At 39.4% G+C, this 27,137-nt stretch overlaps 1 protein-coding gene across 1 annotated transcript; it reads right to left on the minus strand.

Moving 5' to 3' along the window:
* Positions 1-283: 283 nt before the first annotated feature.
* On the minus strand, positions 284-26,906 carry LOC133529179 (phagocyte signaling-impaired protein). Its single transcript, XM_061866830.1, has 14 exons — positions 25,528-26,906; positions 25,215-25,439; positions 23,426-23,619; positions 17,315-17,613; positions 16,268-16,485; positions 15,619-15,788; positions 14,434-14,602; positions 13,486-13,608; positions 12,810-12,979; positions 11,350-11,540; positions 10,098-10,275; positions 7,761-7,884; positions 7,183-7,397; positions 284-5,036 (listed from the first exon to the last, which is right to left on the minus strand). The coding sequence occupies exons 1-14, from the start codon at positions 25,592-25,594 to the stop codon at positions 4,683-4,685; spliced, it is 2,697 nt and encodes an 898-aa protein (XP_061722814.1). The 5' UTR covers positions 25,595-26,906; the 3' UTR covers positions 284-4,682.
* Positions 26,907-27,137: the final 231 nt, after the last annotated feature.

A 27,137-nucleotide genomic window follows, 5' to 3' on the forward strand; every position in this document is an offset into this window, starting at 1 on the left:
ATCGTGTTGTTAATAGCAGGAATAACGTAAAAAATCCCAAAATTGAAAAAAAAGTGCAGTGCTCAACTTTAAGGGCGTCCGCTAGCTGGCACGGTGCACGTAGCCGGCACACACACGCGGGTGCTATTGAAGACAAAGGGCGTCCGCAACGTCACGCGGGTGCACTGAGTGGGCACACGCGCACAGGTGAAATTAGGTAAAATCCGTCGCACGAATGCTGAATAAAATGGTCCAGCTACGGCTATGTAAACCAACTATAAGAGAGGAAAATAAAACAAATTCGGACTGTGTAAATTATAATTACATACAAAACTGTAATATCCACTCAACGTATCCACAACGCGATATCGGAAGGCATACAGGAAATTCCACTACGTATAGGATAAATCTTATTGACATTGTTTTAAGATTCACATTTACTTGGATATTGAAGAGATTGACATAAATACATAGACATACAAATAATCTTGCGAAGTAAATTCATGTTCCGTATACTGTAAATTCTACAGGATAGATAATAAGCGAATTTTACAGATGTTTTAAATGTACTTTGTGATTGACAGATGATTTTTCTACCTTAACACATTCACTGCCGGGAACCCACCTGGTGGGCGCTCGTGAACTTTGTTCAGATGCCGGACAACCCGCTGGGCGGGTTGTTTTGTACGCAGCTATAGACCACCGGTTTCTGGGGTAGTGCGCCGTTTTTTGTCTGGCAGTGAATGTGTTAATTAAAGCAAAATGAAGTTGATATTTAAACCATGCTGCCCACCCAATAAGGTAATATTATCTAAGGTCCAGTCATATAAATGAAAAATCCTAAATTGGCCACTGGATTTTGAACCTATTTGCATGGAATACAGTTGATATTATTTTGTTTGAAAATTGAACGAAACAACAAATTCAAGTCTGTTCCAATTGAATACAATCTGAATAAGTCCTATAGGTAGGACCTTAAGCCTTACGAGGTTATGATTGTGGCTGTAGTGAAAAGGGGTACAGTCAACATCAATAGTACTGACTGAAACAACGCGCCAAAAGTATCTGCCATCCCCGAATATTTTTGCAATATTAGAGATAACAGAAATCTCTACAGTGCGCGTTCAAAAGTATTTCTAGCTAGTCTAATTGATCTATATATAAACACAACCCAAGATATGATTCTTATTGTTAACCTTTTGCCCGCCACAGTCGGCTGTGGCCGTCATCGGAGTCTCGGCAAGAACGCCAACGACGGCTACAGCTTTGCCAATGCAATAGGGACTTACGCGAGACTCGGTAAAGTTTAATTTCGCTTAAATAATGGCGATCGCCTGGCGTCCGGGGCATGGCAAATTCATGCTGCCTGGCGTTTAAAAGGCTAAGCTATTGGAAACTGACGATACTTTGGGCGAGTAATCTGATCTGCTACTTTTGATGCTGGTTGTACAAGTATCGCGCAGCGCAGGTTAAAACCTATATAACACTTGTACCCTTTTTTATCTGAGCTGCGAGAGACTTGTACCCCTTCTCATTAGAGCCACAGGACGGTAGAAAATCAAATGTATATGTCAATCACAAACTAAAGGACGCATTATATCTAACTCTTGAGCAATAAAATAAATGCCATTATAAATGCAAAGTGGATATCATAATATCATTACATCTTGTGTTCTGATTTTATACAAAACTTATTGCAATTCTTGGATTTTTACTGTTAATGAGCGCTGAAGATTCTTTCATACAAGTATTTTTAAATTTATTTCAAGTTCAATTAAATCAAATTCAATTGTTTATGGCATTTCTTTTCACAGTAAATTTCTACGTACATAATTTTTATACCATTTGTCATAATATATTTGTGTTACATAATAAAAAGAAAAATCTGGATCACTTTGGGTCGCGACTTCTTTACTTAATAGTATACTAAATAAGAGATATGAAATTCCTTTTGGAGATGTTATGGGTATCTATAAGATTCGGGTTGTACCCTATGTTTTAATAAATCAGTTCTTGTCAAGGACTCGTGAAGTTTAAATAAATAGGTGGGTCCACACAGAGCGAGCATACGCGCGAGGCAATTTCCTCGCGCGTATGCTCGCTCTGTGTGGACCTATTGACGTACATAGTGAAGACGCGCCTTAAAAACCCATTTTTTAAATATTATGATAAAATTGCAAAAATATATCTATGCAGCATAAAATCGTTGTAGAGTATCGTATTATGCAAGCTCATATATTTCATTTTTTTTACTAATACAGTGAAAAACAAAAATAAACAGTAAATAAGGTATTTTATTTACGAACGTATTTTAAAAACTCATTTTTTGATAGACCATTGTCAATTTATTCAAGGTTAAAATGGAGTTAAAATACATGTAAATTTAAAGACCGAGAGGGCTAACATGTTCAACACATTAGGTCCAAAGATGTAACGGCCAGCGTGTATATTTTAGTAAATAATAGCCATATAAAAACATAAAATTACGTTATTTACACGATCAGCCTCTCACTCGATCGAACTAGAATAAAATAGGCGAGTGACACGAGCATAATACTCTATGTCGGCGGCGGATCGTAAGATCAGGCGGATTGGGACTTTCAGGCATATCGTGAAACGTGAAAATATTTGTCTCGTTCCCCGAGTCCCTATGTCCGGAAAGCTTGCCCTTCGGGCACCTGGAGCAACCTGACGAATCTATCCTACCAATTTATTGGTTTAATGTGACTACCATCAAAACATCACGATCTGCCTGATCTTACGATCGGCCGCCGACATCTACACGTACAATCTACACCATCTACACTGAATTAGGGCACGTTCATACTAGGCTTAAAGTCGTTTTAATCAAAGTATGGCTAGTACCAAAGATAACTGATTGTAATAGAGAGGTAAAGTCTAAGAAATAAATGCTCCCCTTAGTTTGACATCTTAAACAGATGGCGCTGTACTGCGCCATATGTTTGGCGGTCACTGTATGGAGTGTGGAATATATTTTTTTTATACTACGTCGGTGGCAAACAAGCATACGGCCTGCCTGATGGTAAGCAGTATCCGTAGCGGAATTAAAAGGAGTGAAATCTTTTATGGTAAAACTGTTGCAAAAATGTCCAGCTGTCAGCTATAAATAATAGTTCCAAATCTCTCCAGAGTAGCGCTAGAGTAGCTAAGAACCTAAGGCGTTATTGATGGAGTGACGTGCGCTGTCTCTAATTAGATATTTTTTTCAAGTATTCTAGGTATTGTGGCGCCACCTATTTATTGTTTTTTGATGACATTTTTTGGTACATGGAGATTTAATTCCTTACCTCCACCTTCCATACGCAAAATGTATGGAGCTGTACAGCGCCATCTCGTTACCTGTCAAATCAGCAGAAAGAAATTCTCTTAGATTTTACGCATCTTAATGTATCTTTGGTACTATTATTTATATTCTGCGGTATAGCGGCCGGCGTCAGCGTCGAGCGTGCACGCGTGCTCGGCGCTTGCTTATAAATGTTATAGAGTAAGCACGATTACTTACGTTTTTAGGTCCCCTTGGGGTCCAAGTGGTTAACTCTTTCTGTCCATCGCTTTTACTACAGAGTACTTACATGGTGCGATACGTCCATGCATACAAGTAATGCACAAATGGATAGAGCCATCTCTATCTGACGTCACGTAGATAGAGCTAGTTCACACTTGCTACGCCATATATCACGTCCGATTTGAACCGAAATATGAACATGCCCTTATTTTTTATTTCTGTCATTTGTATTTTCAGCTTGATATTTGGCAAACACGAAGCCAGTGATCTAAAGTGTAGAGATGTAACTATAGTAAAGTCCATGGAAAATATATTAAAACAGTCACTTTATGGACACTCTTCATACATTTAATATATGGAGTTTACCATATTTATTTCTAGTTTAAGGCCGCGTTCCCACTGTCGTAACGACAGTAATCATACCGCCCTGTATGTGAACACATCCGTTTAAATATTCAAGCCACGAAAGGACGATCACCGTTTTTGTGTCGTCTGTCGTGTGAACACCTCCATATAAATATACAGGACACGACGCATTACCTATCTGTCTTTACGACTTAGTGGGAACTATTGACCATTAAAGTGGTCTAACCATTAAAGTGTTAATATTTGTAACATGCAATTTTGAAACAATAAGGTATACCGGGTGTTTCCTGTAACAGGAGCAATAAATTAAACTGTAGGCTGTACTCCTCAAACTGACCAACATTTGTTCAGCAACTTTTAAAAATAACGTGTTTTAATTTTTACTATACATTGAAGTTAATTCTAAGATAATGTATTGCGAATTTAATTACGTTTAAAGCGTGACAAGCAACATCAAACACACTGATGTCAGCGTATATTGAAAATAATATTAAATTTGTATGAACAAGATAAATTTCATCATTTTTAAAAGTTGTTAATCAAAAGTTATATCGTTTTAGGAGTCCAATGGTTTAATAATAATGGATATGGTTTAATTATTTGCTCGTGTTACAGGAAACACCCGCAGGAAAAAAGTCGCGTGATGTTAAGCAATTGCCATAGACTAAGGGTGTTTGCACCTACAGGGTTATCACATGCTCGTTGCCTGCACTTGCCAGTAATGACATTTTCTATGGATCTTACCATAAACTATGCACAATTCAATCACATCGCCCTAGATAATATCAATATAACAGATATGCTTATCACATCACTGCAGACTCTTCAAATACTTCACTTTTTTCTTAAGTATATTCCCCAGATCGCTCAAAACATCTTTCAGTCCACTATTAAGTTTATTTTGAACCGGGCATTGATATTTGTCTAGTGAAAGTTTATTTAATTCTTGTTCTAGCGTTGAGTTAAATGTATATTTTGGCCAGTCTTCTATGATTTGTTCGATGTCCGAGATGGAGTCCTGCACGGATTGGTTGAGGTCGGAGAGCAGTTCTGAAGTCCGGAGCTCGTCGGGGGACTGGTTGGTTTTCTTTTTGGATTTTTTGGTGTTGGTCGGCGTCGACAGCTCGTTGCAGACACCGAGGAGGAAGGTGATTATGCCTATGAACTGTGGAAGAAAAATGATCACATTAGGGATTTGTTTTAATTAACTAATCAAATTAAATGTTACAGAGATTGTAGAACATTTTCTACAACTTTTTGCAAGCTTGCTCCTAAATGGTATTAGAAACGAGAATTGAAATTGTTTTGTTTTAAAATTTAACGAAAGTAATCAAAACCAACTCTGTTCCGTTTAATAATGATTCTAAAGGCAGACCAAGATAAGTTGGCATTGATTTTGACAGCCCAGATAGTGCAAGTGTTTTTTTAAACGTTAGACTTCTATGAAATTATGATGTTTACTTCACACTTGAACAGGCTGGGCTATCGATTCAATTCAATTCAAATTATTTATTTCAGACTACATGCCCATACATAAATACAAAAATATTAACAATATCAAATAAAAAAAAAACCCATGTCAACGACTAAAAATAAGAAAAATAAAAGATATTAAAAGATTGTGTCAAAAAAAGAAAATGAAAAAGAATTACATCAAAAACTCATACCTAAAATTAATATTAAAATTACACTACAATAGATTAAAATTACAATTACATCTGATAAACAATTACACACTTAAAAAAAAAAACAAAAATCGCTGCCAACTTAACAGGTCTGTAGGGCTATGATGGTCGGCTCTTTATCATTTGTCACCATGCCTGTCACGTTCTAACAAGTATGTAAGTGCGAAAGTGATGGGCATAGTGACAAGCGATAAAAATGGAACCATGCTGCCACTGCTGACTATCATAAATCATTGGATGTAATTTTTATTAGTATAAGGACTTTGAACCCCACGAGGATCACATTGTGTGAAAGTGCCAACATAATAAAACACAAAACACCTCTGGAGTTGCAGGCGTCCACAGGCTACGGTGACTGCTTACCATCAGGCGGGCCGTATGCTTGTTTGCCACCGACATGGTATATAAAAAAAACACTCAATACTATCATGTTGTCCCTGTCACACTGTATCAGCCAATATGGGAGCACCATCTACTTACGATTTAATAAGCATACATTACGAATGGTTTTAACCTAACTTGTTTAATATTTGACCGCGGTCGGAAAAACATCTCACTTTGTCGCTTACCATAAGGACGAGATTTGCTTGTATCTTTATAAGAATAACGTGTCTAGGCGTCCTTATGACAAGCTACAAAGTGGGACGTTTTACCAGCCGCGGTCACAAATTACTGTTACAATATGATAGTTTTTGTAAAATGTGTATTGGAGTACCATCGCCCACACTGTTAATTGTCCATCGGTGGACCTTATTACAAAAGGCATAAGGTCCACGGATGGACAGTTAAGACTAAAGATGCAACGAGAGGCTTGGCCGAATACCGAATATTCGGCCGAATAGCCGATAATTTGGCTGCGGAATATTTGGCTAGAAGTTTTACCTAAAATGAAGTAAATTCGAACGCGGGCACGCGTGCGCGGTGCAAATTGCAACTTGTTTCTCGTTGTAGGCAGTCTTTGATATAAATTGCGCTTATTCTGCACGCAGTGCGTATTGATTGCGGACATTGCGGTGCGTTAGATGCGTAAAAAAAAAAATGTATTATTTTTCTCATGTTTTTGAACTATTTATCTATGAATATAAATGTAGTCTGAAAGATTTACCTATTGATTACTTGTAGCTTGGTACTTTTTGACCCTCGTTTGCCGTTATCTACGTGTTAACGTACTATTCGATATTCGAGCGAATACTATGCCACTATTCGGTATTCGGCCTATTCGCCGAATATTCGTTGCATCTCTAGTTAAGAGTGTTGCTGTTTGTACCTTTAGAATGTTATTGAAATGAGATTCTAGTGCATCGTAGTAACTTCAGAGTGAAACCGGGATTTCTCAATAGTATTCACGGCTGTCGTTGACAACACTTGCCAGCCACCGTCCTCAGCTATTGACTCGTATGCGACGTTGCCAAATCGTTCACTAACAGTCAAAGTACGTAACTGCACATTTTATACTGCTAGATTTTATGTGGCAGGCCCAGACGGAGATGGCGGGACGACCTGGACACCTTCATCAGTAACTGCCCAGAAATAGCACAACAACGGGAGCTGTGGAGATCACGGGGAGAGCCCTTCGCCCAGCAATGGGACACTATAACTGTCTTAATAAACTAAATAAATCCTTACCTCTAAGTAGACACTAAGGTGTTCCATAGCCTCCCTCATGCCCCAACCCTCCCTGGGCACTACTGTCTTCAGTTTTGGACTCGCGGCGCGTACTCCCCGCGCAGCTTCCTCCGCTAGCGCGTGCGCGCGCGCCGTGTGCGACGTTGCCAGCTCGCCTACTAGCGTTAGTGCGCACGAGTACAGTTCCCGGTATGGTACGGGAGATGATACGAATGCTGGAATCATACGAAATTACGAAGTATTAGTTACTAATTTGAAGAATTAAAGAATTGGATGTAAGTAATTATCATAAATATTAAAATTTAAATCATTCTAGACTGTTTTCTCTTTAATATAATTATCACCGTAAAGGCAAATCAGTCGAACGAAGCGAACTCTGCTCTTTGTGATGACAATGTGTGTTGGCGTCACAATAAACTTACTTTTTTATGAGAATAATGGCAATATTATCCCGCGTTAGCTTAAGATGGTATCCATCCTACCTGTACCTGTCCAATTTCTTTGTCCTTAGACATATTCTATAAGTTGAGCAATTATATTCGTCAATAGAAGTATAAATGATATATTTGGTATTTTACCGATAATTCTGCTAGGGAAGGGTTCGGAGACCCGCCACCGCCGCCGGCCGCCGTACAGGTCTCGACACTTGGCCATCGCGTCGCTAAAGGCCCCCACACACGCCGTCAACTCCTCGTAGTGAGCCTGTAATGATAACAACACTTTATGCTTTTTAGGTATTACAATAGATAGCAACTTAAACTGGAAGTATCACGTTGAAAATGTAAACAAAAAACTAACCGGAACAAGTTATGCACTATCCATATTCTATTTCTAATATAACTTCAAGCGATGTCGCAATGAAGGCGTATTATGGAAATGTTTATCCCCAGCTGACGTACGGTATAATATTTTAGGGCAATTCGGTAAACGTCGAATCAACATTTCTTCTTCAAAAGAAATTATATTTAAGCTGAGGGATATGGAATCCCTAAGAGACGTTTTTAAAGACTAAAATATTAACTCTGACGTATATTTATATATTAGAAATTTGCCTATTAGTTAAGGAAAGAACTGACATTTTTATCAAAAAAATTACCTAAAAATAATATAAGAACACAATATAAATATGATGTATGTATGTACAGTTAGATCTTCTAGTTGTCTTCTACTTACCAAGAGCTCTTATGTCTCCGGAAATAAGGTTTTTAATCATTTACCTGAATATATTAAGTCGGAAAATGGCATCGCATTTAAAAATAAGCTCAAGAAATGGCTATTAATAAAAAGTTTCTACAATCTAAATGAATATTGTATGTGTATAAATGGTTAAAAATATTTTAAAACAGTATAGTTGTTAATGTTTTAGTACTTTTGGTATATTTGACTACTTTTAGGTTTATTATTGTACGTCCGAAATGGGCAAGCTGTTGGACTTTATTTATATAACCCACAACATCTAAATGTACACAGTTCTCACAATAAAGGAATTTTATCTTTAATCAATTCGACTAACATAATTCATTAAGGGGCGGCTTCATTCCCGGCGGTTTTCATCGATTTTTGAGTCGTTACTCCTACATTTGCACTATAGATAGAATTATAAGACAAACGGCTATCGGTTTTTCAATCTTTTATCTCAGTTCTGGTCTGCCGTTTTTTTTTATAATTTCTTTAAACATTCGTCTCCAAAAAAACTTTTTTTGTGAATGATTTTACATGTACGAAATCTACACATTTGGGCTCGTCTTTGACGTCTCTAAAAATGGTCAGATATTGTAGCTTTAAACTAATTAACATAAAAGTTATGGCCAGAATACCACTTTTTTGGCTTAAAATCGTTGCTTAATATCTCGAAGAAAGTAAGCTTTGAAGTAAATATTGCTGTTAATATGATAAGCTACAAAACACATTAGAAAACTAAGGGATTCAGATCGAAGGACATTGGCGCCAGGGAGCCCTTTAAGTATTACACACATTTCCTTACCTATACTACACATTTACTGTAGTCACTAGTAAAATGCAAAGCAAAACAAGATCCTCTTTGAAAGATAAGAAAAAAACGTGCCACAAAAAATCAAGAAAAAAATATGCTCGAATAGATAGCGATACCGTTTGATATTTAACATATATTTGTGAAAGAACATGGGCATTTAGCCTGTATGTCGAAAGATTGGAATTAAATTTAGATGACTACAAAATTTACTTTGACAATACGGCTCTATACTCAATTCTCTTTGCTTTTAGTTACTTCCACACGAGTATAGATAGTTTCATTTACGAGTACAACGACGTATGCTCTGATTCATGACTGCGCGTCATCGTGGATGACACGATCTATAACTGTGCATTAATCCCTGGAATTCCAGGGATCTAAAAGTTTCATCGGCAGCAGTAACCTTAAGGTTTGAAATTTGAAATAAAATTTTGATTGTCTTTTCGATGCGATATCGCGCATATAAGCATGACCCAGCCTTGCCTGAAAAGTAAATATACGAATATTATGTACATCTTTTTCTCGTCAACCGGTTTGCCGATAGCCAACTTATAATAATTATTGTTTATAAGATTCGCAAATTCTCCTCTCCTTGGTATTGTAAATAATATTGCAGTGCCCAACAGGGTTCACAAAGACCTAGCTTATAAGTTTACTGCCTGTACAACTACTTTGTGAATTTGCAATAAAATATTGAGTATTGAGCTCCTTCTTAAAGCTCTCGGCTTTATATCGTATACATACTTCATATCATATCCATACCTTTTTCTCGTGAACCGGTCTGCCGTCAGCCAGCTCTATGCACAGCGCTATGGAGGACACCAGCCCGCCCTTGAGCGTCAGTTACGCGAGCTCCTCTTCTAAGCTTTATAATTAAGCCATATCTATCAGGATACTGCATATAATATATTATTATACATACCTTTTTCTCGTGAACCGGTCTGCCGTCAGCCAGCTCTATGCACAGCGCTATGGAGGACACCAGGCCGTCCTTGAGCCTCAGGTACGCGAGGTCCTCCTCAAAGGTTTTAGCTCTCAGGTCCGGGTCTTGGCATTGTGGCGGGTCGTAGCTGACTATCACGCTCAGGTCACGGTTGTCCCTGAAATAGATAATAATATTTTCACCACGGTTTACAGGTAAAGGCCCTATTGATTGTTCAAAATTAATGAGAAAGTTGCATTTTATCCACACGTGGGGCAAAGTAATCGGATGCAAATTTTGCACGGTTTCCTTATGTTAGCTGGTAGAATTGACTTTTCAATGATGAATTTGAATGTCATTTTTATTTTATTTCGTTCAGTTAGATTTGATTTGGTTTGATTTTTTTTGGTATTTCATTGTTAATATTTTCCTCGCGTTGATGTTGTGAAAAATTTCGTGTTTCACTCGGAGGCAAAGTTTGTTTAACCCTCGTGCCTTGAATAACTCGCAACGCTCAAGATTCCACTTGTCGAATTTAATTTTGGAATTTTTCGCTTGCTTAGGTATCAATGTTAGCACGAACAGTTAAACAATAACTTTGCCTCCAAATAACTATTGTCAGTTTTTAGTGCTCGGTACAAAAAATTGTCTACGGAGCACTTATGAGATCATTTCCGGTCTTGTGAATCGGTTAAATGCGATTTTCTCAGAGATCGTTGGACGTCGATAGGTGAAATAGTGTGGTTCACTCATTAGGCGGGTCCACACAGAGCGAGCCAGTGTAGACGTGCCTCGGCCGAGGACGCGGCGCGCGCGTTTTTTCGCCCGAGCGCGACCTTGTTTTTTGGCATAGTTAAAGGCGCCTCAGACGTTTGGCACGCGCCAGTTAAGACGTGTTTGTTTATGGTGCGCGTGGTTATTATTTTCGTACTTACTTATAATTAATAATAACGAGTGTCGCAAGTTGTCGTGTCTTCCTCATTTTATTTTGAACTGCTTTAAATAGCAAATTAAAAGAAACGCGAGCCACTTCAGTCATACGTGCGGCGTCATTTTGAACAGTTGACTGAGTGACGCTCGAAATTGGCTCGTATGAGGCAAACGTGCTGAGGCAAAAATTACACGAGCACGCGGCCGCGCGAGGCACGGCGTTTGCCGCGCGAGTTAATTTCCTCGCGCGGCTGCTGGCTGTGTGGACGCCTATTGATGTAAATAAGTTATCGAGACCGAGGATACAAGTGTGTGCACTCACACAGGCTCCTCGGGCAGCACGGCGGGCGCGTGCAGCGGCGCGGGCGGGCCGGCCAGCAGCGCCAGCAGCGCGCGCTGCCGCGCCGCCAGGCAGCCCCACGCGCAGCCAAGCAGCACCGAGTTCCAGCGCCCGAGTTCCACTAGCTTCTCGAATGTTCCGTATTTGTACGCGTATGTCAAGTGTTCTACGCTCTGAAAATAAAACGATCGTTTATTATCCCATTCTCGATAAACAGAAATAAACGTCTGTCAGACTTGCACTATCACAGAACTACATCGAGATAAAAGAAAAGAATTCATCGATTTGTAAGGGAACCGAGGGTGTAACATTTTGCGAAGATACTTTGACGTCACGAGTGTAATTTATTGACTCATAAGTCGCGAGAAAACGATTCAAAAGTATCGATTAAAATGCGGCAAACGGATTCTAGGTATCATCGAAACGGATATAGCACGTACGATTTTCATCATATGAAGCTAAAACAGGTGTTTCGTTCGCCCAAGGATAGGGCACAGTTGCTTTTGAACAGTCTAGGCGTGCTCCTATGGGAAGCAATAAATGAGAGAAACCGGCAGAAATATTTGCACCAGATTATTCGTACACATGTGCACGTGGAGGAGTCATTTTGTTGATAAAATCTAACGTGTCACACGGGTTGCGGTCGGGAGACGACTGATGTTCACGGCGAGCATTGGAGCCGTCCGGCGACTTTTTTCTTTCTATCTCGATATAGTTATGTGAACACTATCTACATTTAGAAACTACAAAAAACCATTGTATATAATTATATAAAAGTTTTGAATTACTCAACGAGGAACACCTTTTAAGGCCTGTGTCGCGATTCCCGGTACCAGAAACTAACCTCATAAGTATAGTTTACGATCACAAAGCAATCTGCCTTTCAAGAGCAGTATTACGATTATTGGTGCCAAAAACATTATCCTTATGGGGCTCCCCGCGGTTTTGACTAGTTTTGGGTCGTTACTCCTACATTAACACTATAGATAGAATTGTAAAGCAAACGGCTATCGGTTCTTCAATCTTTTATCTCCATTCTGGTCTGCCGGATTTTGAAAGAAATGAACACTCATTTTTTTATATTTTTTTTAAAATATTGTCTAATAAAACACTTTTGTCGTTACTAGATTGCTGTGAAGGATTTTACATGAATGAAATCTACAAATTTGGGTTCGTCTTTGACGTCCCTAAAAACTGGTCAGAGATTTTAATTTTAAATTAATTAACACAAAAGTTATGGCCAGTAAACCAGTATTTTTACCTAAAATTGTTCAACTTTGATGCCAAATATCACGAAGACAGTGAACTAAGAAGTAAATATGGTATACTGGTTAATATGAAAACATTAGAAAACTAAGGGATTCAGATCGAAGATCATTGGCGTTAGACCCCTTATCCTCCTAAAAGCTAGTAGGTACTGTTTCTCGTTTGACAAGACTCACGTCTTTCTGCTGATGGTCGCGGAAGGCCCGGGTGTCGGCGAGCAGCTGCAGCGCCCGCGCGCAGGCCGCGGCGCCCGCGAGTCGCGCGCAGTGCAGCCAGCCGAGCGAGATTAGTTGAATATGCTTCACTTCTAAACGTTGGTAGATGCTGTCCGCCGCCAACGCGTTACCTGACGAAACGTTGTCATGTTATTACCCTCAACTTGGGCGTTATAATATAACAAACCTGTAACTCCCAGATATTTCTGATTTTTTATGTAATTTCTATGTAATTCAGTGCGAAATATGTATTTTTTTTTTAATTTATACACAATATAGAAATGCATATTCTTTAGTCAAACCTTTGCACAAAACTTTTTAAATTGTATAGCATAGACATTTTGCCAGTTCTTAAGGCTCGTCCAGACGGGATGATCGAATTGGGTTGTTTCCATCTACAAATCTTAGGGTAGAATAGTATAACAATAAATTATTATGGATTATAAGAACATGTTAAATTACCTTTAGTGGACCCCTAATGAGCATATTTTTGTAAATATTGAATTTAAAATATCTTTTAACACACGTCACGTGACCCAAGTCGAAACGACATTGAAGATTCTGATGACGTCACAACTCACGGTTTGCCACTGGGCTATAACCGCGAATGCCTTGCTGAAATAACTACTTAACTTACCTAAGAGATGGTAGAGGGTGATAAGCAGTAGCTTGACGTGGAAGTTAGCTGGCGAGCGGTGCAGCACCAGCTCTAGAAGACATAGAGCTTCCACCACAGGCTCTGAGCTTTGTAACTCGATCGCTGGAACAAAAATAATCCTTCAATTTGTAATAATAAAACATCTAAATGTAAATGTCCCGTTGTTACAAATTCATATCGCAGTTAAGTTAAATGATTTGGTATTAGTTGAACAAACAAATACTTCAGTAAATACAATAGAAGGATAATTCCCGATTGGGTCGAGTTGACTTCAAATCCATACCCTTTCTTGATGGAAATAATGTATGGTCAAGTTCACTGACTTTGAGGTTTAGCTTAGGTCAATGCGGCCAAGTCCGTCGGGAAAATCCGCACACGTTTTTATTTTTCAACTATTAGCTAAAGTACACCAGATGCTTTAGAAGTTTAGATTGTTGAAACTAAAAGCTATCATTGCAGAATTTTATGTAGTTGACAACAGTGTACTGTTATCTGAAGAACGCTAAATCGGTTTATTTTATCCCAAAAATAATGAAAATAAATTTCAGGTAATTCCTGTTACTACAACCCGTGCCGACTTGAACCTGAAATTCCCATACAAATTACTATGGAGAAATTTGGTCAGACTGTAATTTGTTTTTTTGTTTTTTTTTTCTGTTTGCATCGAGATTTTTTGTGAAATAATAACGGCAGCAGTATACTCGATTGATGCGAAAAAAAAAAGAAAAAGACAAAAAAATGCACATTATCGTATATTGTATGGGAAAGTGAGATTTTCTTTTCAGAGTGTTTTGGGATAAAATAAATCGATTTAGGGGGTATGCTTTATTAATTTCTGAAAAACGTAAAATAAGGGACACCCTAGCGTTCGTGTACGAAATTTCCGGCACAAGAATTTGGTCGCACAACAAATGAAATAAAACTTACCAGCGTAGATGTAATGGTGGGCGGCCAGTATCGCGTACCCGTCGGAGTTGGCTCTGAGGTAGTGCGCGCGCAGCCGGGCGGCCAGCGACAAGCAGGCCGCCGCGGGCAGCGGGGCGGCCGTCAGCCGCCACAGCGACAGGCACGAGATGTGGCGTTGGATGTCGTCGGGCTGCAAACAACACTTGTGAATACTTGTCTTAGCTTATAAAAAAAAAACCTTTATTTCGGATGATACAATCCATATTTTGTTAGTTTCAAATATACTTAAATTACTATGTTAGTACCTAAACTAAAATGTTGGGAGGTCCAGTGCCTAATTAATGCACTGTCCCATCTCCCTGCCATGACGGCCAGGAGACTGTGGCGGCTGTCGCGCACCCTTCGGTGCGTCGCGTGGAAACCATATACATGCGTGTCGGCGAACATGCCCGACGCGCTGCAGTGTCGCGGCAGACGCAACAGTACCCTGAACGCGTCGTTGTACTGTACACGTGTATATTGTGCTCTAATTTATTGTAAAGATACGTATTTCATTAATATACGACTTGACCAATTTTAAATACACAATTAAAACTGCTAAAACTGTATCGTTCTCGGTTTGGGCCGGGAACGATGCAGACCAAAGAAACTGTTTAATTGCGTTGGAAAAATAATTCAATAATTTACATTTTGGTCCCCGTGAACAGGATATTTCTTACATTTCCTGGCTTTAAAGCGAAATGCGTGGAGTTCCACAATTAAAAGTATGGCAGCGCACGTCATGACATAAGTGTTTTTGGACTATTGATGTATTAGTCACCAAAAAAAAAAAGTGTGTGTGTGTGTGTGTGTATGTGTGTGTGTGTGAAGTGTGTGTGTGTGTGTGAAGTGTGTGTGTGAAGTGTGAGTGTGAGTGTGTGTGTGTGTGTGTGTGTGTGTGTGAGTGTGTGTGTGTGTGTGTGAGTGTGTGTGTGTAGTGTAGTCTAGTTTAAGTGTAGTTTGTAGTCTAGTGTGTATGTTATATTTATTTTTGTGGTGGGAGGGTGGGAACATTCATTGCATGTAAAATAGACTGGCACTGATTGACTAGCTCGTTATCTTTTCGCGGATTAGCAAAGTAATATTTTTGTTTTAATTTTTAAGTGTACATATTTATTGTCTATTGAAACAGATAACGATGACAAAAGTGGTCAAAATAAAACTTACCGTGGTAGGCTCACTGTCCTCGTCAAAGCCTAAACACGTAAGAAAATCTCGGCAGTGCTGCTCGCGTTCGTCCTGCGGGATCATTTCCAGATAGGGCCGCAGGTCTGGCACCGCGCACGGTTTGTTGGCGAACACTCGTAAATATTGCACGCACAGCGCTACGCCGCTACCTACAATGTACACCGTCATACAATCAGGGATTTTTTTACAAATTACCTTTAACTTTGCTTATAATTATGTACTAATTATTGTGGGAAATAGTCTAGTTGCTGTTTTTTCACGACTTGAAGCTTTTTTTGAATGATATAGGAGGCAAACGAGCAGACGAATCCCCTGATGATATGTATTATATATCGACACGGACAAAGTGCCAAAAATATGTACACACTACTTCAATGTATGGGCAATAAGGCCGTGTATACATATTTTTGGCACTATGTCCGTGTCGATATTTAATACCTTGTCTATAAGTGCGTTGCTGGCCTTTAAGATATTAGGATTCCACTCTTTTATTGAATGTTTGTATCGTTCCGGGAATATCCAAAGGCGACAGTACACATTACATTAGATTTTTGTCGATCTCAAAATCATGAAATCACCCAAATGTTACAATATTGCAATTTTGACATTTAGGTGGTATTTATCTCACCTAAAAGCTCAGTAGGATTCCCATCAACCGCTAGTCTCTTCCAAAGCTCCAGTCTCGCTAAATAAGGCCCCCGTAACACCCTGCCCGATCCCATGCCCTCCACCAACTGACAGATGAACTCGTGGCACTTCTCCGCAGTATCGTCACATCGGTCACTCTTATCAGATTCCTTCATCAGATGGAACACTGATTCGAAGTATGGGACGTAGTAATCCCACCTGGAATAATAATAAAAAAATCAACGCTAAAGACGTCAACTCACGCGCGGTTCTACAGCCGAATTTCAACCTTCGTGCATTACGACAAGGTTCACGATGACGCGTCGCGCACGATAGGATGAAATGGATTATATCGCGTATAAATGAATTAATTTGAAATAAATCCTAAGAACAGTAATGTGCTAGCAGGCGATCTTAACGCTATAAAGCAACATTAATAACATTATCTATCTTTTTATTAATATGAGTTTTACAAACTTACGATCGCTTTACAAACGCATAAACCGTAATACACATGAGTGTCTCTTTTCAACTTCACTTGTTAAAAAGAGACATCAAGTGTACAATCAGAAGGGTTATACATCGTGGGCCAATTAAACCCGGCAGATGTTAACCACGCATTTCTGAGGTCATAAGGAGCAATAAATGTTATATTAGAATTAGCCAAATTCGCTACAATACACACGACGCTTTATTTATTTTTACACTTTGGTGAAAAAAAAAATCATTACAATGAATAAGTCAAGTTTTTTTTAGATAAAAATTGCGAGTTTACTTTAAAACTTTAATGTCTGTCAGTAGGTATGTCAAAACCAAGTCACATATTGGCAGCATCACAGTTAAAAAGACGTTTTTCACTAAGTTATAACAGACTAAACAAATTGTCACAAAAAAAATCATATTCTCTTTAAAATAAACTCAATTTTAGGAAACTTCGTACGACATTTTAGTCTCTACATGCGGTCAAGAATACACCTTTTAAATCTGTCGGGGTTAATTGACCCACGGTGTATATACATTTAGATATATTGGAAATAAACACACATACCTATCTGGATTATCATACAACAGCTCCTTGCATAAAAGATTCAGCGGCTTCCACCTCTTAAGCTTCTTCAAATATGGTATAACCGCCTGGGTAATGGCTCCAGGAAGCAGCTTATCATAAAGCGGGCTCTCTATGAACTTCAAGATGTCCTCCCACTTCTCCTGAAGCTCTAGGATCATGATGTACAGGCGAGCTTCTTGCTCGGCCTCCATTTTGTTTTCGGAGATGAAGTTGTCGACCATTCGTTGGGCCAGGGCGAGGAGGATGCCGCGTTTGGTAACGTCGTCGGATTCTTTGGCCTGGAAGTAAAAAAAAATTGCTTGAACATTAGTGTAAAACGTAAAATTAGTTTGTAAACATAAGTTCATTCAAAATCAGAACCAAATAAATTGTTATTAGATTTTTTCATAGTCATAGTTATTTGCTAGAATTATGGTACATCGTGGATGATGGACATTCAGCAGGAAAACAGGATAAACACGTAAACTGCAATCTTTTAAAAGAAAACATCTTTAAATTAAACATTTAAATCATCAATTTAAATCCTAACACAGGAACCATTTAAATCTATGAGGTTAGATTTTCTTTATCACTTTTTCAGACCAAATGTTCCCGTTAGTTGACATTATAAATTAGTTGTACCCGCGGCTCGACCCACGACTCATTCCAAGTGTCATTTCTAGTACCCCCTGGGGTATATTAAAGATTTTTTATTTTATTTTATTTATAGCCTCATATCAGAAATACATTTTTTTATACTGTATCTATAGTTTTTCCTTAATCTACGATAACCGATTCTGTGTGCCTTTGGGCAAAGGCAAAGATAAAGATAGTTTATTATTCAAGTAGGCATATTGCAATGAACGTCAAATAAAGCTACACCAGCTCTAACCCTACACCTCTGACCCGAGAAGATTTAAATCCCCTCTCAATTGGAGGAGGGTATCCCAATATGGACCGGTAAGAAACTTGGACGACAAATAAAAAAAAAAAAAAATGCCCGTCCTATCGTGCAAAATTTCATCAAAATCAGTATAGTCGTTTAGTTAGTGTCGGATAATGAATTGAATCAAGCGTTACTTTGCGGAAATTTTACTTTAAAAATTACTTTGCTAATCCGGGAAAAAATAAAGTGTTAGTCAATCAGTGTTTTTTTTGCGGTGGGAGGGTGTTAAGTGGGAACATTAATTGCATGTAAAAATACGCAAGTAAGTAAAACGGGTTAGCATTGATTGACTAACAGGTTTTCTTTTCGCGGATTAGCAAAATAATATTTTTTGTTTTAATTAGTTTGTTTCGGATTTCGTGGCACAAATGAATATTTGAGTGCAATCTTACAAAGATCGACCAAGCCCCAAACGACGGTATACATGTTTACAAATAAATAACATATCCATAGATAACATCCATAACTCATAAATATAATGTGATCGTGATAAACACAACTTAATGCCCTTACCGGGATTCGAACCCGAGACCTCCTGCTTTACAGCCAGGGTCACTACTGACTAGCCTAGGAGACAAAATAATAATAGTATCTATAAAATTGGGATATTCGTGAACGAGCCTTGTTATTGTTAGCGAATTCCATAGAATGTTATCTAAAATGCCAATGCCACAGCAGGAAAAGTGTGACTCACTGTATTGTTACCATTTACCTATATGGAATAAATATTCCAATTAGAACAATGGCACTACGTGACAATTTCTACTCGATGACTTATTCGTAACTTTCATTAGGCAATTCACACACAAGACACCTTCATCGTCAGTATTAGGCCCTAAATACACGAAGCGTATCGTATCGTAAAAACGTTACGAGTACGAGACGGGTAGAGTTCGGGGCACCAAGCGTCGCGTAAGCGTAATCGTTTAATAAGTGAAATTGAATTGGTTGAAATCATGTAGTCGCTGGCGTCAGATGTTTTCAGCGGATGTATCGACGATCTTACTTCCTCGTCAGATTTTTTTATTTTATTTTTTATTTTTTTATTCAAACAGATTACACAGTATTACAGTGAGACACTAAGGCACTGTGGAATGCATACAATATAATTACTATCCAAAAACGTTAACGTAAAGTTGTGTTATACAATAACAAATAAACTTAAATACTAACCGAAGACGCGTGATCATCCATCGCCTCACATAACCTCTTACATTCGTCACATAGTATCTTCCAACTACTGGCAAAAACATCACAGTCAGGAGCTGATTTGACAAGTGCGTTTAGGTATTGTAAGGCGCGAACTAATGGTGAGTTCCTGTACGCCACAGTGCGCGCTTTAGGAACTGCCAGTAAGTCGCGCTTACGTGGCCTAAAATTCGTCTTTGATTGAAACAGAGGGGGCACTAGAAGGCGTAAAAGTTGCGAGACCAGCTGTGGACAGTCCGAATCCCCACGTATTATTCGGCACGCCGCGGTCACGAGAGCATAATTACGCCTCACTTCCAAGGAGTTAAAGCCCAGGGTGCCAAGCAGAAATTTTGTTGGGTAAAGGAAGGGATAGTACCCATAGGTTTTTTTATATAAGAATCGCAAAAACGCCTTTTGAATTTTCTCTAGAAGCAGGGCATAAGTGACCTCGTGGGGGTTCCACACTATAGACGCTGCCTCCAGTTTGCTCCTAACTAGGGCGGTGTAAACAAGCTTAATGACAAAGGGGTTATCAAATTCACGAGCATTGCGGATTACGAATCCCAATCTCCGATAGCAGTCGGTAGCAAGGGTTCTTATGTGGCCATGAAAATTAAGATTTGAGTCAAATGTGACACCCAGGTCTTTCATAGTGTCAACGCGTTTTATTGATTTAGTTCCAAGCCGGTAATTGACAGATAAAGGACTACGAGCACGGCTAAAGGACATCACGGAACACTTCTCAGGGTGAAAAAGCAGCTTATTCGTGATACTCCATTCATAGATTCGGTTAATATCATCTTGGAGCGATTCAGAGTCAGACAATTGCTGCAGGCCATAAACAAGCTTTAGGTCATCAGCATAAAGGAGACATCGGGCATATCTAGAGAGAGACGCCAAGTCATTAATCATTACGCCGAAGAGAAAAGGGCCTAGAATTGAACCCTGGCTTACTCCGGAGCGAGTGTGGTAGGAATTGGAAACGAAGCATCCGTGCTGCACATACTGCTGCCTATCGCGTAGATAACTAGCAAAAAATTTAAGCAGTTTTGGAGAGAAACCGATGATACATAACTTCCTTAGTAGTATGTCGTTATCCACGCGATCAAAGGCTTTTCTAAAATCAAAGTACAACACGTCTACCTGTATTCCTTTATCCAAATGCTCAGAAACAGAGTCTACCAGGGTTAAAAGGTTTGTCTCTACTGATCGCCTTGGCCTAAAACCATGTTGGGAGTCACAGAGATAGGGCTGTATTTGGGAGGCTACATGCTTCTTTACTATTGATTCGGGATATGGGACGATAATTTTCAACCTTAGTTGTATCGCCCGACTTAGGAATCGGTCGCACGCGGGTTACCTTCCACTGATTCGGGTACTCCCCAGTGCGTAGAGCTAGGTTGAAAATATGAGCTAAAGGCAGTACTATCCAGTCTTTGCAGCCTTTTAGTATATACGCTGGAAAGGCATCCGGACCCATAGAGCTTTGAGGCTTTAGCTCAGCTATGCCTGATTCGACATCCTGAGGAGATATCGAACCAATATTAATTAAATTGGCACTTTTTGTCCCATCCTGCTCATTTGTTTTAGCGTGGTCAAGTAAAGGTACGCCAGGAAGGAAGACGCTTGAGAAATAATTCGCGAAAGCCTGAGCACCCTCTACACCCTCATGAGGCTTCCCATCGTATAACAACCGATTCTCAAACCCACCTTTGGATTTTAGGTTGTTCATATGTTGCCAAAAAGCTCGAGGATTGCCTGTGATGTTAGTCTGGACTCTGTTAATATAATTATCATAAGCTCTAGACGTTTTTGATTTTATATCGTCCCTAAGCTTAGAAAAGTTGGCGTATACTTCTCTGTCTCCAGTACGTTTCCACCTACGGTGAAGGGAGGCTTTCCGTTTAATGTCCTTAATAAGATCCGCTGTAAACCAAATTGGATACTGTCGCCTGGGCTTGCTGGACCTTGTCTTTCTGGGTATACACGTATCAAAAATGCCGTACATCAAATTATAAAAGCGTTCTACGGCGATATTGACATCCTGGGCTTCAAAGACGCCTATCCAAGACGCTTCGGCGATCAGTTGACAAAGAAGCACGTAATTGCCCTTAGAAAAATTCCAATCACGGCTCGTATCAATATTACTAGGGTCGATCTTTACGGGAATACTTACAGTTTTTCTAAGCGGGATAGAAATTTCAAGCGGTGGATGATAAGAATCGGCATATGGAACCAGGCCATCATCCGGGGCCTCACAAACCAAAACACCATGGACGCGCTCTCGCACCAGCACTACATCTAGCACTCCTCCATGCGCATTTAATACCTCATTCATCTCAATAAAATCACAGACAGAAAAAAAAAAAAAAAAAAAAAAAGGTTTAGATCACCAACAATTACGACCGCACCGATAGAGTCAATAAATGATTCTATTTTTTGAAAAAACTGCATATACACATTATCGGAAGAGTTAGGTGGAATGTATACAGCACACAAATGAAAAAGCGTTTCTCCTATCACGAAAGAAGTCCACAGGTCCTCCCCATCGGCAGTTTCAAACTCAGGTCGCCGTCGCAGACTAATACCTGGCCTCGCGGCAACCAGTACTCCTCCACCATGTTTACCGGGAGCGCGATCTCGGCGTAAGATATTCCAAGCATCTCCCACCAGCTCGGGGTCCCCGACCGATGCCGACAACCATAATTCCGTGGCGACGACAATATCACTTTCGTGAGCAAGAATACAATGTCTAAAAAACTTCAACTTAGTGTTAAGACCTCTGACATTTTGATAAGTAATGGAGATAGTGGGGCCATCAATTGGAGTTTGAGGTTCTTTTTGATTCCCTGGTTTGCTTTCGAAAAAACCACATCTTTACCCTTGCATTATAAGGCCATACTTCCGCTGATAAACACTTATCATAATAAGCAACAGGAACTCCCAGCTTGTAGGACTTATATTCGCCTTTGGACTGCAGCTCCTCGACGGTACACGTGCCCTGCTCACAAAGCTGCTGCAGGTACTCCCGGACTTCTTCCGCACTGGACACCATGTTCCATAGGTGGATGTGTTTCCGGACCTCGACGGCTTTGAGGGTAGTGACATTTGGGCCACCGGTGCAGCGTATGGATGTTGGTAGTCTCTGCTTCTTTTTTGCTGTAACTTCTCTCCATTCCTTGGTCATAGAAGCTACCTTATCGCCCGAAGACGAATTCTCGGCTATGGCATTACTCTGCTGGGAGCATTCGGGGCTAATGTAGTTCAGAAGTGGATCCGCAGGCGGGATTTCAGTTGCTGTCATCACTGCTGAGGTGCTGGGTACTGTCATGGGGTCCATATCCTTTCTGCTCTTTTTGCTCTTTTTTGTACGGTTGCGTTTCGGACGACGAGTTTTTTCTAACTTACTGTTTACATCAATCTCGTCACTACTGTCGGAAGAAATGGGTAATACTGTTGGTGAGGTCGCAGCACAGCGAGACTCGAGGGCACGTTCCAATGCATCGAGTTTGCCGCTCATTGTCTGGACCTGATTAGTGCATGTAGTAAAAGCGGCTTGAAACCGCCTGATGACAGAGACTGCATCCGCCAGCTGTTCCGTTAAAACAGTTATTTGCTCCCGAAGCAATGTAGTATCCAAGGTCGTAGGCATAGACATAGATCCATCAGCTTCTGGCGACTGCCGAGGGGACCGTCGAGGGGCAGAGTGCGGTGTGACAGAAGGCTCATCAGAGGGTGGCTTTCTGAGCGCCACATGAAGATATTTTATTACTGAGATGAAGATATTTTATTATTTCATTATGTAAAGTTTTGTTTTTTACGCGTGCATTACGCTAATATTCAGGAAAGAACACCTTATGTACTGTTTACACGGTTTCATTTAAATTATCAAAAATTGAGCACATGTCGGAATTTGCAACCACTGCGACACTACACTATTTATTGATTGATTATATGATTTATTATTATCTTACCTGCAAAACAATGCTCATGACAGCCCAAAAGTAGTACGGGTTCTTAGGTGCAAACTTGTATAGCGTCATGGCGGCCCGCTGCTGCGCCCGGTAGTCCCCGACGCGGACATAGGACATGAACAGGTGGGAGTGCAGCTCTTCGCTAGTCGGATCCACTTTCACTGCGGCTTCGTAGAGGGAGCATACTTTTTGCACTGGGGGATGAATAAATCGTTATGCTACTACAGTAGGACCTCGCTAATCTGGATGGGTAAAATACCAGCCACTAGTGAGGCACGTCTACACTGGCCGCTTTGTGCGTGTGGAAATTGCCTCGCATGTATGCTCACTCTGTGTGAACCCGCCTACTGACAGATTATGGAGGTTTACGGATTGCCAACTGCTTTTTTAATGGTATAAAAATCGCTTCGTTTGTTAAAATATGATAGATATATGTACGTCTTAACATATTACTGCAGTTAAAAAATGTATATTCTTCAGCTTTAAGGGGTGCTATACTAAGTTTTATTATTATTATTATTATTTCAATAAGACCTTACTTAATGGAGCACAACAATACTTGAAAATTATAATATGTGAAATAATTTGAATCCCTACTCTCAACAGTTTATGCTGTGTTAGTGTCTACTCTAAGTAACATAATAACGTAACTGTTTAATATACACCATGTTTTTTTATTTCCATTAATTTCAAGGGTACATCCCTTAGCTTAAATTAAGTAACTTTCTCAAAGACACCGGTATTCTAATTAACTCCTTTTTGGAGATAATCAACAATTATTTTTTATCTGATAAGGCCCTTACAAGCGTGTACACTTGCCTAGGGGCCTGTTTGCATATTGATCAGTGTTTAGTACGAGTTTAAACACTTGCTACTAAACATAATTACTATCTCAGATGATCGATGTTAAAAATTACGTTGATATGTCACAGTTTTCAATTGTTTCGTTGAGTTAAATGTAATTCCCATGTTACAACAACACCTATATGCAACATTTAATTACTTTGTAGAAAAAAAAAACAGTATTTTGTAATTCAATAAAAACGTGGTGTATATTGATATATAAGCACAATACTTTACAGAGTTTGGTGTTTTACACATTAAATACCTGTAACACAATAATCATTATTTTTTAAATGTAATCTCTAGAAATTGTCAACTTTTATGGTTCTATTATTAATTAATTAATTATAAATGATTCTTTTCCATTACAAATAACTAAAAACCTGTGTATTGCTATGGATTCTCATAAGATGCCAGTTAGATACATGTTACAGCAACCCACTTTAGACTAAATAACTTGATATGCATATTTCCATTGGCGACTAAAGGCCATATTATATCTCACTAGACTTCGCATCCTTAATAATTTTGTCACTCCATTAGGTAAGTGTAATAACATCTTGCATATAAGGATGCAAATTTTAGAACAGGATAAACAGCTTTAAAGGCCATGCCTGGATAAGTGAATCTGCCCCCAGTGAGTTCTGGCTTGTAATTTTTTTTGATGATGTGGCTTTATATTAGTAGCAAGTATGCAAAATATCAGCCCCCCAAATGTTATAGATTTTGGTTTAAAAAAAACTCGCTGGGGGCAGATTCAGCTTATCCAGGCATGGCCTTTTGTTTTGTATAACAAACAAACTTTTTTGCATTAAATTTGGAACAGTCACGTTTAAATATTATGAGCATATCCTAATTACGGTATTGGCGTAAAAGTCATTCATACAATAAAGAGATGATGCTTACGTTACTTTTCTGACTGTACCAGCATTTTAACGCAACTTACATTGCTGGCATTCCCTGTAGCATATCGTCATGGCCTGCAGCGTGGTATCGTCGCTAGGTTTCTCCTCCGCCAGCGCCTCCAGTACCGAGTGAGCCTCCGGCGATTTTCCTAACCTAAAAAGCGACAGGGCCTTCAGAGCGCGCGCCGCTTGGAGCGTAGGACTCTTTTTAAGCACCTTCTCCGCCTCCTGGAGGGCCTTCTTGTTATTCCCATTGTCCAACCAATCTACAAAGCACAAAAATAACCTGAAAAACAACCGTCTCCCAGGGAGCGAACTCAGAAAATATAACACTCATTTTCACACTCGTTTTACCGTAAATAGGACGCAACCGGCGCTCAACGATTCCACCGTCATGCATGTGCTGTGGCCGGCCCGCCATTTTTCATTTAAAGAGCCCTCTTTTTTTAGGGTGAAAGAAGATATTTCGGCTCTTTTTTGGCTTTTTACAGCACGTTTGTTGTCGTTGGTTAGGTCGATTCTCTGACAGTGACGTTTTGTAAAAATGGTGCCAGGAAAAATAAATACTAAAGGCCGGCATTCATTGTATAGGCTAGATGATAGATGAGAGTTACAGGTCCTGTAGACCTATAGATGGCAGCACTGTTTCATACTAAATTAAATATATGATCATTGTCAAGAGGGCGCTTTTATTCTCATGTTCAGTTCAGTATGAGAAATTTAGTTCCAGGGACATTCCGCAAAATCGGGCGTGATCATATATTACTGGTCAGGCCTTAAATGATTATTTCCCATATGCAATTTGCTTCCATTAAAAAAGATTTATCTTCGTTTCTCGCAATATAACGGCTTGATATTGGCAAAATTCCTTAAACCTACTAATACAGGCGGGAGCCTTTGAAATCCTGGACCAACATCAAGCCAATATGGAACTGTGTCAACGTACATGGGGCAATGATATCTAAAGAAATACCTACTAGTAGTTACATTAACATAGTTCTAGTGTGAGCCAGAGGGCATTTTGCAGAGTGTAGGTATTAGTTTTATATACTTACTCAATCTTTACTTTACTTTTTGCTTTATACTTACTCTATTTCATACCAAGTCACAATTTGCACCAGATAAAACTTATTCTGGCTCATATATTGCAATGATCTCGATGTCAAATACCTAGGATCGTACATCTGCATAGAGAAATAAGAAGTAAACATAGCGTGCTCACTCAATACATCTTACAGTTTTGGTACCAAAACGCTTATTAATCTTATTATTTTCGTACTTCTAGCATCGAGTAGCGTAATTATCAGTACTGCTACTTGACAATAGATACTGCAACGATAGAAAAGTCTAACGCTCAACAATTTTCAGTTAATATTATAACCGGATTAACCGGGACTCTATTTTCAACTCCTTCTGCTTGTAATATATTAGTTGTAAATTGTTGAAAAATTTTGTCAAGTAGCTGACTCGATGCTAGATGTCGACTACGAAAATAAAATAAGCGTTTTGGTACCAAAACCGCTAAAATGCTAGGGCTAAGATGGTCGGCTCTTTATCATTTGTTTTGTCACCATGCCTGTCACGTTCTAACAAGTATGTAAGCGCGAAAGTGACGGGCATAGTGAGAAGTGATAAAAATGGAACCATGCTGCCACCGCTGTAGTGTAGAGTGTAGTACACCGATGTAGTGGGAACTTTATGGTTACTTCCAAAGATAATTAATTGTAATAGAGAAGTCTAAGGAAAAAAAGTGGCTGTGACATAATCGGACGGACATGACGAATCTATAAGGGTTCCGTTTTTTTGCCATTTGGCTACGGAACCCTAAAAAGGTGCTCCTTAGTTTGACATCCAACACAGATGGCGCTGTGCTGCGCCATATGTTTTTCGGTCACTGAATTGTCAAACGTCATCTTTTGAATTCTTTTGACAATCAAGAGTTATCTCAAAATGTATGGAGCTGT

This window comes from Cydia pomonella, chromosome 20 (assembly GCF_033807575.1).
Source record: "Cydia pomonella isolate Wapato2018A chromosome 20, ilCydPomo1, whole genome shotgun sequence".
Lineage (NCBI taxonomy): Eukaryota > Metazoa > Arthropoda > Insecta > Lepidoptera > Tortricidae > Cydia > Cydia pomonella.